We start from the raw sequence: 17,110 nt of genomic DNA, 5'->3' as shown, positions 1-17,110 counted from the left end.
TTAGGATGTTCTCCATAAATATATGTACGTATTATGGCAGACTTAGGATGTACTTCATAGATATATGGTGGCATATTTAAAAGAAAGAGGTAAGTCACTAATTTGGGGGAACTGTATGGAAAAATGAATATGAAGGTGGTAGCCTTGTAATAATTGTGAAATCTCAGTATATAATTTTTTGTTTTATATTATACAATTTTATGTTGTTAAGTTTAAAAAGTATGTTATTGCCAGTAGGACTGTGGGTATGAATCCAAATGTTACTAAATCTAGTATCAGGAGAAGTGTGTGTATATTTCTGTTTGTTCTGAAATCTAAAACAGATTTTACTGTGTTTACTCATCTACCTCCTTTCTCCCTTCCCACAGGAATTATTCTTGACAGAAGTATTTTGAAAGGAAATCTTTACAATGGCCTCAGCAGTACTTAGTTCTGTCCCCACTACTGCCTCTCGTTTTGCGTTGTTGCAAGTGGATAGTGGCAGTGGTTCTGATTCTGAGCCTGGAAAAGGCAAAGGTCGAAATACTGGAAAGTCTCAAACAAATAAATCAACTACAAATGAGAAAAAAAGAGAGAAAAGAAGAAAAAAGAAGGAACAGCAGCAGAGTGAAGCAAATGAGGTAGCAATTGTAATTATTTCATGTCTGCTTTCGCAGTAGATTGTAAGCATGAAGAGGACAGTTACTATCTTGTTAATCCATGTATCCACAGTTTCTGGTCCATAGGTACTTGGTAATTATTACTATAATGTATATATAAATATATGAATTTGTATGTATTTGAAGTCTAATGTAATGAACATATTGAACACCTTTTTTTTCCTGGTCTATGGAAGCTTATGTGCTCATTCCAGAAAGTTCCTGAAAAACACAGGAAGTCTTTAAATGAAACAAAGATCATTTGTGAATATAAAATAAAAAATATATAAAAAAACATCAATTGTGAATATAAAATAAAAATATTCTCTAGGGACTATAACTAGAGATATAACAAATTAATATTTTGGTATGTGTTTTCTGTACACATATATATGTTTTTTGGATATATAGACATGTACACACATATCTACATTCATATTTAACTTAAATGAAAATTAATTATATAATAGACTTTTATAACTGGCTTTTTAAAAATTAGCATGAACAGTTTTCCATGTGAGTAAATAAAAATCAACATTATTTTAAGTGAGTCCACATTATTTAAAAGTATGTGGCTTTGTCACAGTTTACTTAATCAGACTATTGTGATAAACATTTAGGTTTCCCCTTTTTTTTACTATTATAGATAATAATCCTATGACTAGCCTTGAAATGCATACATTTTTATGCGTTTGTCATCTGTTTCTTTTTTTTTTGTCATCTGTTTCTTAAGAGTAGTAAGTACATGGCAGATCCTTCTCCCCTAAATACTCCTAGCATGAGTTATATGACCAACATGTAATGTGCCCATTTATTTTTAAAAGTAATACTGAAAAACGACTCTAGCCTGTGTTTATCTTTTAATAGAGCCGAAGGTATGTAAGGACCTTTCTCTTATCACTGAATAAGAGAAGTAGTAAAAGTGTTTTTTTCCCTCTCTATATTCATTTTATAATATACCAAGACTGTGAAAAAGCCTTTTCAATTTGTTAATTTCCATCACCATTGCTTTCTGAGTACCTCTTTAAAATTTTGCCACACAGGGTCACTTTTTTAAAAGACATTTTTCTCACTATATAACCTTTCAGAAGTCCAGTCTTACAGAACTTTTGATTGCCTACCATTTTCTTTTTGGAATTAAAGATGATTTGGGGGAACAGAAAATAAGGTAATAGTGGGGTTTACATTGCATTACTGAGAATGAGCCTGAGGATCCTCCCTTCCCACTTGTGTAGCTATAGTTCTGTCAGTCTATTTTCAGTAATAAATCAGCACTGAACCTGCCATGGCTTCATCTCTAGCAGCATCTCCTCTACTCTGGCTTTCCCACAGCAGAAACCACCTGCTTAAAGCAGTATTTGTATCTCATCACTCCCTCCAGCAGATTAGTCTGTTGATTATCAGTCAAATTGTTGATCCTTGATTTAAAGTCTCTTTATTGGTTTCTTAGGACTTCTGTAACAAAATGCCACAAGCTGGGTGACTTAAAACAACAGAAATGTATTCTCTTAACAGTTCTAGAGGCTGGAAGTTCCAACCATGGTGTTAACAGGACCAGGCTCTTTCTGAGTAGAATCCTTCCTTTCCTCTCTCCTCTTCCTAGCTTCTTACGGTAGCTGTCATCCTCAGTGTTCCTTGGCTTCATATATCTTTGTACCTTTCATTCACTAGGGCCCAGCCTTAATTCAGTTTAACCTTAACGGGATTATATTTGCAAAGATCCTTTTTCTAAATGAGGTCATATTCATAGACAGCAAGAGTTAGGCCTACAACATATTTTTTGAGGGAATACAATTTAATCCATAATAGCCTCTTAGTACTTTTCTCCCTGTTTCAACCGCTCTGTCTCAGATGATTCTTACTGTTGGGAGTGGCTTGGCCAGTACAGTTTTAATTCATTATGTTACTTTGTGGGCTAGGCCCTGTATTTTTTGAAAAACTTATCCATTGCTTTTATTGGAAAAATCTAGCTTTCACAAAGCTATTAGATCACAAGTTTTGTTTTTGTTTTTTTCCCTTTTAGAGATACAGAGGAAACTGCTACAGTCTTTACAATATAAGCGGAACAAAATGAGCATCTGTTCTCACTGGAACTTTTTACCTTGCAAACATTGTTAGGGTAGACGCTAATGTCTGCTGCATTGGAAGCTCATTATTCTACATTAAATGTAAACAGCAGACATCTGTAATGAGATAATCATGGGGCATGAATGTTTGAACTGCTCTGTCTCTTGTCATATTTTTAAAGTTCCTCGAACTTAATAATGTAGAGCAATCTGTATCACCTAAGACAGACCTTTTTGGTTTGTCCTCTTTCCCCACTGGACTGTTGTAACCAATTAAAGTATTTTCCTAAGCATATATTGCTAGTTGTAGGCTCTGTATTTTTCAGGACTAGCAAAGTAGTTGCTAGAGTTCCTCAAGCTATCTTCTTTCACTGTTTAAACTTTTAATTTATAAGTCATTAAAGTTTAATCTTACTGAACTTTATTGTTTTGTATTTTAAGAGCACACTTGTTATCCTGTTCTCTATTCCTATAAACCCTTTAGTAAACCAGGATCATTAAATTGGTTCAAATGGTGGTATAAGAGTATAATCCATTTTTACTTACTAATCATTTCATCTAGAAATCCATCAAAATTTTCACAAATGCTGGTGAAATTCTACAAAGATTACAAAAGTTCACATAGTGACTTTGTGAGTTAGCATAATGAGTATTTAGAAGTATAAAAATATTTCTTAACTTCCAAAAAAATCATTAGTATCCCAGTATTGGTAAACTGAATTTAATATATATTTTTTGTTTTTTTCCATAGCTCAGGAATCTTGCTTTTAAGAAAATTCCGCAGAAATCCTCCCATGCCATTTGTAATGCTCAACATGAGCTTTCATTACCAAACCCAGTACAGAAGGATTCACGAGAAGAAAATTGGCAAGAGTGGAGACAAAGAGATGAGCAGGTACAGCTAAGTAAATTAAGTTGTTTTGCTTTAGTTTTCAGTGAATTTTTGCATTTTTTAGATAGCAGTGCATCCAACCGTGACACTACTGTTCTGAGGAGCATTTTATATTGGATTAACTCACATGTGTATGCTACTTTTAATAAGAGGTTCTGGTTTTTATCTAACTAGGAAAGCAGATAGACACATTTATTATTTTGTTAGTTTCAAACAGTTATTTTCTGAGTTTTTACTTCATCTGCCTTTTTACAAATGAGGTAGAGACAGGGAAGATAGAAAAACAGGATTAAATTATTTAAAGAAAATCATATTTGTACGACCAATACTAACTAGAAATACTCAGTGACAGTTTTGTTTAAAGAAGAAAGACTTTGAGGGGAAACTTTTCCTTTTCAGTCTTGTTGTAAAATAGTTTGTGACATTTCTTTTTTTAAACCTATTTATGCAGTGTTTTCTTCTTTTATGCCTCTATTAAATAAATGTCATTAATAAGCAAATCAAAGAGATAATTTAATAAAACCAATCAGCTTCTTTTTGTGTTTATGGTATTCAGGAAAATGACATACTAAATTTGGAATGTACTCTAGGAGATGCTGTATGTATGAAAAATGAACAGTTATTTTCTTATCTGTTAAACTGTCATTTGATCTGTTGGAAATAAATATTATTTTAGCAGATGTTTGGCTTAATGGAGTGGCTATACCTATTGTGCTTGAGTTTCAGTTTTAAAAGAATTAAACTATACTAAACCATGCTCTTAACATAAGCTATGTTAATTATAACATTTTCTATAGAAATTTGTAGTGCCTCAGGCTCATCATTACAAGCATTTGTTATTACACTGGAGCTGGGCAAAAATGATATTTCAAGGTACTGGTAAACTGGATAAATCGTCTTATTTTAGGGGGATTATTTGATTCTTTTTTTCCTTTTGCAGCATTCATTATGACATTTTATTCTGGTTTACAAGTATTATTAATGATACACTTGCTTAGATAGTAATAGAATTTGCCACTTCACCATAGAGAATTTCTCCCAGTGGCCCAAGGGGCACTGGGAAGTTAATAAAGGAAAACTGCTCAATTCTGCATCAAAATAAATTCCATGTAATATGGGAACTTAAGAACAGATATTTATTGACTTTTTTCCTGCCCCCATTGATTACCGCCAAAATGACCAGGTAATTAGGAGAAAGAAATAGTTAACTTGGCCCTAACCCTATCTAAAAATGTCATCCAAGGCTGAGGAACTTGGAGGAATTTCTACTAGATATACTATTGATGGGTCACTTAGGAAAACCTGGTACCTTATTTGGAAGTCTGACTTGTAGGAAAATAATCAAAGTTCTGGGAAGTAGCGTAGTTCTTGGGATAATTACACTGATAAGTAAAGAGATAAGGCAGGCTCTGGAACTGATAGACAGTATACCACTTGGAATCTATTTTACTATGTGGAATAATAGATTTTAAAAATAGGGACCAGACTGACTGTAGTAGGCAGAAGGCATGCAGTTGTGGTGGGTATTCTTCACACAGGGCAACAGCACTGTGAGAAACTCCATGTATGTCTTTACAACAAATGGTTTTGGGGAAACTGGATATCCACTGCCAAAAGAATGACATTTAAACTGAGCCGACTGAAAAGCTGGATATAGAAATCTTGTCTGTTATATGACTATTTATTTTAAATACAGAAGAGTAATACCAAGAAAAAGTTTCCTACTCTTAAATCGTCAAAGTGATAACATAAATTTACATCAACTAAGCCTCAGCATAAAATCTGAGAGCTGCATTAAACAGCAACAAGATAGACAGTAAAGAAGCATCCATTACATCTGCTTAGGAGCAAGCACTGAATCTTAGTTAATCTCATGTCAACAGAAGAAAAGTTTCTGCCACATAAAAGGAGAACATTGTATTTAATGTCCAAAGTGAAAGTGTAGTTTGAAAAAAATTAGTTACAGGGAACAGAAATTTATTTTAGACAGCACTTATTTTTTGTTTTAATAAAAACCAAGGAGCTAGAACATTTTACAAAAGTCAAGGTGGCAGTTAACGTTATGTGGATTACAGTCCATAGAGCCCCACAGTCTGACACGACTGAAGTGACTTAGCATACACAGTTCTGATTCCAGTGTTACCTTTTTAAAATTTTACATCATGGGTCAAAAATAATAGAAAAATCTCTTCTAATGGATGTTGAATGAAAAATAGATCAGATTCTGTGTATTTCTTTCTCCTGTTGTATTGATTCAGACCCCACATATCACTGGTTTTGTCCAACTCTGAAGTGAAATGTCTGCTAGCATGTGCATAGCTAATTTTTCTCACATTGTATCCTCTAGTCCACCTGATAAAGGCGTTTTGCCAATAGCTTGTTCTCTTTTTCGTTTGTGAGAGTGATATTTCTCATTAACCTTGTGGCTAGTAAAAGTCTCTTGGTGATAGTTTGACTTGCACCCGATTTCACTATAAAGAGTGCTCTTTGTGTGTTTTTTTTTTACTTTTTCTTTAGCAACAAAATTCATCACTTTTGTTCTCCAAAGCATTACTTGGTACTTGTTTTGGAAAAACTCATACAGGTCACTGCACTTTGAAAGTGAAATAAAAACTATATCTTTAGGTCACTGGTCTGACCATATTTTATAGCAGAAAACTAGGAACAGATAGACTGATGGTTCAGTAAATTGAAATGTCAAGTATTTGGTCTTTGTTGTCATTCAGTCACTAAGTTGTGTCTGACTCTTTGCAACCCCATGGACTTTAATATGCCAGGCTTCCCTGTCCTTCACTATCGCCCAGTTTGCACAAACTCATGTTCATCCACCGTCTCATCCTCTGTTGCCCTCTTCTCCTTATGCTGTCAGTCTTCCTCAGCATCAGGGTCTTTTCCAGTGAGTTGGCCTTTCACATCAGTGGCCAAAGCATTGGAGCTTCAGCTTCAGCATCTGTCCTTCCAGTGAATATTGAGGGTTGATTTCCTTTAGGATTGACTGGTTTGATCTCTGTGCTGACCAAGGGACTCTCAAGAGTCTTCTCCAGCAGCACAGTTCAAAAGCATCAATTCTTTGGTGCTCAGCCTTCTTTATGATCCAATTCTCACATCCATACATGACTACTAGAAAAACCATAGCTTTGACTATATGAACTTTTGTCGGGAAAGTGATGTCTCTCTTTTTAATATGCTGTCTAGGTTTGTCATAGCATTTCTTCCAAGGAGCAAATGTCTTTTCATTTCGTGGCTGCAGTCACCATCTGCAGTGATTTTGGCACTCAAGGAAATAAAATCTGTCACTGTTTCTATGTTTTACCTATCTGTTTGCCTTGAAGTGATGGGACTGGATGCCAGGGTCTTAGTTTTTTGAACGTTAAGTTTAAAGCCAGCCTTTTCACTCTTTCACCTTCATCAAGAGGCTCTTAATTTTGGTATTTTAATTTTCTATTATTTTCCTTTTTAGCTGCTTATATGATACCACTTTTGTCCTGACACATACAGATTTATATTCTGTATACACTGTATTAGAGTCCTGTTCATTTTTTAAATTAATGCTGTTTTTATAAGTTGTATTATTTACTACTTTCATTGCTACGTTTAATCCTTCCATGAATCAGTGAACTATTTTTATTACTTTGGTATATAATTAAAGCACTCAACTTAGTAAATGTAAACAGCACTCAGAAGATATGAAGGTGTGTTAGCTGACTTGAATGGAACATGATCATTAGTATGAACACATAGTTTTTGCAGAATATTGACAACTTTTAAAATTATAACATTCCTTATTTTTGACAAAGGAGGCAAGAATATACAATGGAGTAAAGACAATCTCTTTAACAAGTGGTGCTGGGAAAACTGGTCAACCACTTGTAAAAGAATGAAACTAGAACACTTTCTAACACCACACACAAAAATAAACTCAAAATGGATTAAAGATCTAAATGTAAGACCAGAAACTATAAAACTCCTAGAGGAGAACATAGGCAAAACAGAGGCAAAACTCTCTGACATAAATCACAGCAGGATCCTCTATGATCCACCCCCCAGAATTCTGGAAATAAAAGCAAAAATAAACAAATGGGATCTAATTAAAATTAAAAGCTTCTGCACAACAAAGGAAAATATAAGCAAGGTGAAAAGACAGCCTTCTGAATGGGAGAAAATAATAGCAAATGAAGCAACTGACAAACAACTAATCTCAAAAATATACAAGCAACTTATGCAGCTCAATTCCAGAAAAATAAATGACCCAATCAAAAAATGGGCCAAAGAACTAAATAGACATTTCTCCAAAGAAGACATATGGATGGCTAACAAACACATGAAGAGATGCTCAACATCACTCATTATTAGAGAAATGCAAATCAAAACCACAATGAGGTACCACTTCACACCAGTCAGAATGGCTGTGATCCAAAAATCTGCAAGCAATAAATGCTGGAGAGGGTGTGGAGAAAAGGGAACCCTCCTACACTGTTGGTGGGAATGCAAACTAGTACAGCCACTATAGAGAACAGTGTGGAGATTCCTTAAAAAATTGCAAATAGAACTGCCTTATGACCCAGCAATCCCACGGCTGGGCATACACACCGAGGAAACCAGAATTGAAAGAGACACATGTACCCCGATGTTCATCGCAGCACTGTTTATAATAGCTAGGACATGGAAACAAGCTAGATGTCCACCAGCAGATGAATGGATAAGAAAGCTGTGGTACATACACACAATGGAGTATTACTCAGCCATTAAAAAGAATACATTTGAATCAGTTCTAATGAGGTGGATGAAACTGGAGCCGATTATATAGAGTGAAGAAAGCCAGAAAGAAAAACACCAATACAGTATACTAACACATATATATGGAATTTAGAAAGATGGCAATGATCACCCTGTATGCAAGACAGCAAAAGAGACACAGATGTGTATAACGGACTTTTGGACTCAGAGGGAGAGGGAGAGGGTGGGATGATTTGGGAGAATGGCATTGAGACATGTATACTATCATGTAAGAAATGAATTGCCAGTCTGTGTCTGATGCAGGATACAGGATGCTTGGGGCTGGTGCACGGGGATGACCCAGAGAGATGTTATGGGGAGGGAGGTGGGAGGGGGTTCATGTTTGGGATCGCATGTACACCCGTGGTGGATTCATGTCAATCTATGACAAAACCAATACAGTATTGTAAAGTAAAGGAAAAATAAAAAATTTAAAAATAAATAAACATTAAAAAATAAAATCATAACGTTCAATAAGATTATTTGAAGTTTTCTGGGAAATAATTCTGCTTTCTACATTTTGAAAATCATTGAGTTAGAATAGCAGAGGGCACTACTGCTACTGTGGCTAAACACTTGGTTGCAAGTGTTAAATGTTCTCAGAATTATGTCCTGTGTTCTGCAATGACCCTGTTCCCATGATGCCTATGAGAACTGGAAATTAACTCTTCATTTGGGATTTGTTTTGCTTGGATTTAAAGTGGGTAAAATATTTATGGTACTTTGATTTGCAAATTTTTAAAAATGTCCTAAAATATTTACTGTCCTCATTTTTCATCAGTTTTTCATACTCTTTAACTGATCATAAACCCTTGAGCCTATAGGTTTATTTAAATTAAAAAAAAGTGTTTTACTACTGGATAGGGATAGGAGGCATGAAGGAAGCCAAGAGGAAGGGAGTCTGAAGTACTCCATCTTGGACACATGTAAGTATCTTCTCCAATCCTGTAGGCATTTTAGGGTCGTTTCCTCTTTTTCTTCCTTCCATCCTCTTCCCATGGGTACAAAGAAAATGATGAGCAGCTCTCAACTTGCAAACTTACATATAAGGTACTTTTTAAGAATCATCAGTATCTGTCTTTCAGGCCCAAACGTTTTTCCCCTCTCAGTTCTACCTCTACATGTACTGATAATTAATTACATTGAAGACTACATTTATAGCAGTCTTATGATTAATTCTCTGATTTAGACAACTTTAGGGAATTAGGAATCATGTTTTCTTTGTTTTTCCTGATATTGTAGCTTTGTGCTTCCTTTCTCCCTGTTATCAGTCCTTGTTCTAAAACTTGGTCACTCTTTGCTGAGAAATGGTGTTCTTTGTTTCCTGCATTGCTGTGGTCAGGTCCAGGTTTCCGTGTGCTGGGACTGCAGTAGTTTAGCCAGACCTGTTGATTCTAAGTTCTCATTCTCCTAATATGCCAGTTTATTTCTTTAAAATCACTTTTATCAGTGTTCCTCTTTCATCTGTCCCGAATCCCTAGTTTTTAGGGAGTGTCTGGAACCCAATTTTACCTACCTAAGCAATCTTATTTTCTACTGTTCTCCAGCATAGAGAAGAGGAATTCTAATTTACTGTGTGCAACTCTTGTGCAAGGTAGGCACTGTACTAGGTACTTTACATATATTATAGCTTTAAATTTTTAAAAGTACTCTGCAAGGTAGGTGTTTCAGTTTTCTTTTTATGTATAAATAAACTTGAGATTCCTGAGAAGGCAATGTCAGCCCTCTCCAGTACTCTTGCCTGGAAAATCCCATGGATGGAGGAGCCTGGTAGGCTGCAGTCCATGGGTCGCTAGGAGTCGGACACGACTGAGCGACTTCCCTTTCACTTTTCACTTTCATGCATTGGAGAAGGAAATGGCAACCCACTCCAGTGTTCTTGCCTGGAGAGTCCCAGGGACGAGGGAGCCTGGTGGGCTGCCATTTATGGGGTCGCACAGAATCAGACACTACTGAAGTGACTTAGCGGCAGCAGCACCAAACTTGAAATTCACAGAACGTAACTTGCCCCATGTCACAATTAGCATGGGTAGAAGAGAAATTTAAATCATCCACCTGTGTGATCTCTCAAAGCCTGTGTTTTTTCACATTCCTCTTGTATTTCATAGAATTCATCTTTTGTCATGTATCCCATGATGTGTCTGTTCTTAATATCATACTTTTGTTCACATGACTCTTTCCTCCTAAAATACTTTCATTCCTTTTCCACCTATCCAAATGATATCTATCCTTTAAGGACCAACTTAATAGTTTCTTTTGTGTATGCTTCTTTGTTCTTGTTTACCTTTTTTTCTCAACTTTTGTAGAACTTTTAATATCTTATTCTGTTCTCTGTGTGTCATATGCGTAAGTTTTCTGTTCCCAACTGGGGTAGAAATGCTTTGAGGGCAAAAGCCAAATTTATGTTTCTTTAAGGCCTACAGGCAAAGCATATAGAAGGTTCTCTATGAATCCTTATAAACTGATTGATCATATAGTGACATTTTATAAGTGTTTTGTAGTTTTCATAAAGCTAAGTTGAAATTTAAATGATTTTATCCTAATTGTATTTCCTTGTATACTAGTTTTTGTTAATACTTAAAAGGTAAATGTAAGCTCTAAACTTTGTTATATTTAGAATCAAATGTTGGGGAGAGCCATATTTTTTACTTTTAAAAGTTCCATTTCATTCATTTTTATCATGCTCTTAGAATCAGCTACCTATATACTCAAGTTATATGAGATAATATGAAAAAGAATAATGACATCTTGCAAGACTCCCACCTTCATCACCTCTTCTCTTGCCCAGGGATTTATTTTTGGAATATTAGTCAGAATATGTGACATATTGGAAATAATCTTAAATGCCTTTTCTGTAAATTTTAAATGTCATTAATACGGATTAATAGCATGGTGGTAAATTGAAACAACTTTGCTCAGAATAAGTTTAAATAGTTTTGTTACTTTTTCTATGGAGTTACTTTTGCTATGCTCTAATTATATTGAAATATTTTGTACTCTGTTTGCTTTGTGTTTTGGTGGAAAGATTGATATAAATTTCCTTTTTGTGTGTGATACTAACATGAATCCATGTCATTAACATGGAGGTAAGACTGCTAGGAGAAAAATCAACAACTTCAGATACGCAGGTGATACCACTCTAATGGCAGAAAGTGAAGAGGAAGTAAATAGCCTCTTGATGAAGGTGAAAGAGGAGAGTGAAAAATCTGGCTTAAAACTCAACATTCAAAAAACTAAGATCATAGCATCCAGTCCCATCACTTCATGACAAATAGAAGGGGGAAAAATGGAAACAGTGACAGGTTTTATTTTCTCGAGGTCCAAAATCACTGCCGACGGTGACTGCAGCCATGAAATGAAACGATACTTGCTCCTTGGAAGAAAAGCTATGACAAACCTAGACAGCACATTAAAAAGCAGAGACATCACTTTGCCGACAAAGGTCTGCATAATCAAAGCTATGGTTTTTCCAGTAGTCATGTAAGGGTGTGAGAGTTGGATCACAAAGAAGGCTGAGTGCCTAAGATTTGATGCTTTCAAACTGTAGTGCTGTAGAAGACGCTTTTGAGAATCCCTTGGACAGCACAGAGATCAAACCGGTCAATCTTAAAGGTAGTCAACCTTGAATATTCACTGAAGGACTGATACTGAAGCTGATGAAACTCCAGTAATTTGGCCACTGATGTGAAGAGCCAACTGCATTGGAAAAGACCCTGATGCTGGGAAAGACTGAAGGCAGGAGAAGAGGGCAACAGAATGAAATAGTTGGATGGCATCACCGACTCAATGAATATGAGTTTGAACAAACTCTGGGAAATGGTGAAGAACAAGGAAGCCTGGCATCCTGCAATTCATGGGGTCACAATGAGTTGGACATGGCTTAGTGACTGGACAACTGTAACAACAATATGAATCCAATTTCTTTTTACCTTTAAACTGTATATTCTTTAAATACACATTTATATAATAAAGTATAAAAAGTTAACCTTTAAGAAAGATTACTTTTTCCTGATCACTATTCATTTGGATTGAAGTAATTCTTCAGTTCTTTCAGTTATTCCTTAGAAAAGTATGTACAATTCACTTGGGAATTAACAAGAATTTCTGTATGCCCTTATTTATGATTTTAATTCTAATTGTACTTTTCTCTGAGTTAGATCAATTTTTTGTGATTAACCTAGTTTTCTCTCTCTTTTTGTTGTCTTAGTATAGGGTTGGATTTATGATTTATCAGGTCCTGATGTCCAGTGTTAACATTTTTCTAATTTTCAAGGCATCCCTTTGAAACAGATTACTCTTTTTAGAAACTGATTTCTGTTTTAGTTCAGTTTTTTTTAAATTGTTAAGCAGCAGAAACAATTCTGAGTAACTTTGGCAAAAAATAATTTGGTAAGTGATACTAATTAACAGATTTGAATTAAAAACTAAACAATGAGACCTTGGGAAAGAGGAAAACTAAGAAATTCTGGGGTGCTCTTAGGCATGAACTAGGAGAGCTAGTATACTCACTTTTAGAGGCTATAATCTGCTGATTGAACCCTGCTTACTTTGTGTTTGTTCTCAAAATTTAATTTCCAAGAGAACAAAAAATAGCTTGGTCCTTTGCTCCCATCCTGTTGGTGGTTGCAATGGCAGCTGGGGTGTTTGTGGGTATGCTAGCAAGTGGTATAAAGAATCAGGTGGTGACTGTCTTGCCAGAATCCTAGGACACTGGATTGAAGTGTTATTCAAAGGAATGAAGGAAGGTATTGTGGACAAGATTAAAAGCAATGCCCACTGAAGTTATGTTTTTATTATATGGTATGAATAAGTTGACACATACATGTAAACAAATCCAGGATAGTTTACTGTTGTCATATTGCAGCTATCCTATATTGAGCTGCATACTTTACTTCCAAAGGTAGACAACCCAAAGTCTTATTGAGCTACGGTACCAGTTCTGTTGGGCAGTTAGGAAAAGTAAGTCTTAAAGACTAATTTGATTGGAGGTGGCAGGAGCTGGATTGTCAGAGGTTAAGGTGAGACTGAGTGATGAGAGAGAGGAACCAAAAGATACAGATCACAAAGAATCATTTTACTGTAGTAGTATTAGATGACTTTAAAGGTAGACCAGTCATACAAAAGGAATAAAAAGAAAACAGTAAAAAGATGCACTGTAAATTTTCTGTAACATCAGGCATATGCCAAAACAATTGGTCACCTTATTTAAAGGTTCTGTACCTGCAAATTAGTCTAACTTAAGGATATGGTATGTTTTATAATGCTTATGGAGTTTTTAGTATTCTTATTTGTTTTTAGTAACATTATATTTTCTGTCTCCAAAACTAGATACTATCTTTGACATCTGTTATAGTGTCAATTTCTTTGTAGGATTTTTTTTATTAGAGTAAAAAGATTGTGTTATACAACAGATAATTGGCAGTGAGGAAGTAAAAATATCAAAATTGTAAGTTTTTGCTTTGGTATCATCTATAAAACATGGAGTTCTCTACTTTGGTATGGATAGATAACTTTGGAGAACCCAGCTGTTTTTTAAGTATTTGTTTTCTTATTCTGTATATATTATCATGGTTATTTCACTGGTGGCGTATAATGCTATATCTGTTTATTGTGAAACTTTTTACTTTTAGCTGACATCTGAAATGTTTGAAGCAGATCTTGAGAAGGCATTGTTGCTGAGTAAATTGGAATATGAAGAACACAAAAAGGTATTTACACATTTATTGATTTAGATATTTTAAGTCGTCAAAAGTTTGAACCAGCCTTCCTGAATTTTGTATAAAAGTTCTCCTTTAAAGTCTGTTGTAAAAATCCATCCTTGTATCAAAGTATTAACAAAGTTTTTATGAGATTCTCCTCAAGTTTTGAGATATACCACAAACATGTGGTGTCTGGTGATTTGGAATGTTTAGTTAAGAAATTTCTCCACCCACAATGAAAGGGAGAGAGGAAATGAATAGCAGATGATTTATTTTAACTTATTTTAAATGAACATAGAAAATAGTTAAGATTTAAAAATTTGAGTAACTGTATACAGGGGCATCCATTAAAAGACCCTCTACTGAAGATATACTGTAGTTAAAGTAAATGAGAGGACGTTTCTGATAATTTGACCTTGTGAATTTAGCATTTATCACTAAGCTTTAATATTAGGCTATGTGTTGAAATGCATTATATAGCTTGTAACTGTAGGGATATTTAAGCAAAAAGTAGCATTTGTTTCTATTTTCTGTATTTAAATTGAGCATTTATATTATCTTCATATTGTTTAACATTTTAGTCTTTTGCATACATTGGTAATTTTTTTTTGGTCTGTAAAATTTATTCAACTTGTGGTTACTTAGTGGTTGATCATAAATAGCCTTTGGGCTTAAGGGCCTTTAGACTATATCACTGTACAGTAACTCCTTCACTCAACGTGAAGGGTGTAGAGAAGTGAACATTTACAGTAGATGATTTTGCTATTTATTTGTAGCTCAAGGGAAGAGGATGAAAGTTGCCAATGGACTTGGTACACTGTATATGTTAGTTTCATTTTTCATGTCCCTATTTGTATTATCTGGAATAATCAAGAATAACTGTAATCCTTACTGTTATTTGTTCATTTAGACAGAAAGCTGGCAATTACAAAAGTGGATTCAGCTAGCTTTACTATGATTTAATCATTTAAATGAACTTTCAGATTACACTGGAAAAATCCTCCTGACTTGCTCGGTTCGAAGATAAAATTTATCAAATAGAATATTATCTTACAGTGATGATTTGTTGTTAAATATATATCTACATTCTGAAGCTAAAAGGATTAGCCATACCTTTAGAGGAGGAGTAGAGTAGATGGTATTGGTAAAATGTGCTCCCAGCCAGTTTTTTTGAGGCAGTCATAGGCTGGTACCTAAAAGCGCAGGTTATATCAGACTATAATGATTCTCAGAGAATGGTCAAACTCCTTTTCTATGTGATGGCTGCTGCTGCTGCTACTTCGTTGCTTCAGTTGTGTCCAGCTCTGTGCTGCCCTATGGACTACAGCCTGTGGACAGGCTTCTCTGTCCATGCGATTCTCTAGGAAAGAATACTGGAGTGGGTTGCCATACCTTCCTCCAGGGGATCTTCCTGACCCAGGGATCAAACCCGGGTCTCCTACATTGCTGGCACATTCTTTACTGCTGAGCCACGAGGGAAGCCCTATGCAGTGGCCACTGCTGCTGCTGCTGCTAAGTCGCTTCAGTCGTGTCCGACTCTGTGCGACCCCATAGATGGCAGCCCACCTAGTTTGATGTAATTACACTGATGTAGATATTAAGTCAGTATTCCAATAAAATAACTATGATTATTTTAGCCTAAAGGTTTTCGTAATAGCTAAAGTGTGGGATGGCATTTTCTATCCTGTCACTCACTCACCAAATATTTTTTTGAATAGTCAAAAATTGCTAGGCATGCAGTACAAAAATAGAGACATGGTCCAAGCTATTGAATTTAGTAGGAGTGAAGTGAGAGACATACATATAATTGTAGTTTATAGTATTGAGAGATTTTATGTTTTCATTGCAGTGGGAATTCAGTAAAATAGAACTTTCTGTGCTTTTGATGGGGGTGGATTTTAGGAAAGGATTCTTTTTTTGTTTGATAAATCTGAAGTGTTACAGTATGTAAATATGAGATGTATAGTGTGTTAGTTTGATATATTTGTATATTGTAGTATGATTACCAGTGAAGTGATATTTATCATATGATAGTGTTGTAATATATAGTATTATTGATTTTTATTCATTATACTGTGCATTGGATCTCTGTGGTTTATTTATTTATTTATTTTTAATCTTTAATTCTTACATGCGTTCCCAAACTGGGGGGTTCATGTGTGGTTTATTTATTACTCATTATAAGTTTGTATACTTAAACGCTGTTGGTCTCATCTTACCATCCCTTGGTAACTACTTTTACTCTTTTTTAATAGGTTTGACTTTATTTTTTTTTAAAAGATTCATCATATAAGTGATATCATTCAGTACTTCTCTTTGTCTAACTTATTTCACTGAGCATAATGTTATCAAGGTCTATCCATATTGTGACAGGATATCTTAGGATGGCAGGCTATCTTAGGAAAAGGTTTTTAAAGAGGAGTCTTACTTGATGTATTAAAAGTTCATCAGTAGGCAAGAGAAAGGCATTCTCAAGGAAGGAGAGGTGAGTATATATCTTGTATGTATACATGTGAAAGAGTAGCATTTTAAAAAACTGTAATTTAGTACCTAGAGTTGCTGGAGATACTGCCTCCAGAATAGACTATAAACATTGTATGCAGATGTAGGAGATTGACTTTTATACATTTGTTGGGAGAGAGCTGTTGAATATTTTTAACTTTTAGATTTCAGGTTTTCATTTTAGAAACTCATGCTATAACAGTGTAGAAGATGAGTGGTGGGGCTAAAATTAGAGAGTATTGTAATGTCGAGTTAAAGAAGGCAAGGGAAATGACAAAGTATGAAGTCCATGGGGTTGCAACGAGTCAGACATGACTGAGTGACTGAACTGAACTGAACTTCCCTGCTGGGGATGAATAAAAGAGAATCGATTTAAGAGCTCTTTAGGAGATAAGCTCAACAAGACCTAGTAACTAATTTGCACGTAAAACATAAAGGAAGAATAGGCAAGGATCACTGACGTTTCTAGCCTAGACAGTGTAATGATGGTAACATTAAATAAAGTACTCACTAGGAGTTCAACATGCTTAGTTTGCA

General features: G+C 35.0%; 1 protein-coding gene across 4 annotated transcripts in view; it reads left to right on the top strand.

Annotated features, from left to right (window-relative positions):
* GKAP1 (G kinase anchoring protein 1) overlaps positions 1 to 17,110 on the top strand; it is a 98,371-nt gene that overhangs the window by 13,803 nt on the left and 67,458 nt on the right. For all 4 annotated transcript variants that reach the window (XM_018052415.1, XM_018052412.1, XM_018052413.1 and 1 more), the window contains exons 3-5: positions 369 to 620; positions 3,456 to 3,599; positions 14,003 to 14,080. In XM_018052415.1, coding sequence (XP_017907904.1) covers positions 411 to 620; positions 3,456 to 3,599; positions 14,003 to 14,080 — 432 coding nt within the window. In that variant the 5' untranslated portion in view covers positions 369 to 410. The remainder of the gene's footprint in view (positions 1 to 368; positions 621 to 3,455; positions 3,600 to 14,002; positions 14,081 to 17,110) is intronic.

The sequence above is a fragment of the Capra hircus genome, chromosome 8 (genome assembly GCF_001704415.2).
Source record: "Capra hircus breed San Clemente chromosome 8, ASM170441v1, whole genome shotgun sequence".
In the NCBI taxonomy this organism is placed as follows: Eukaryota; Metazoa; Chordata; class Mammalia; order Artiodactyla; family Bovidae; genus Capra; species Capra hircus.
This window is presented reverse-complemented; position numbering and strand designations above follow the sequence as displayed.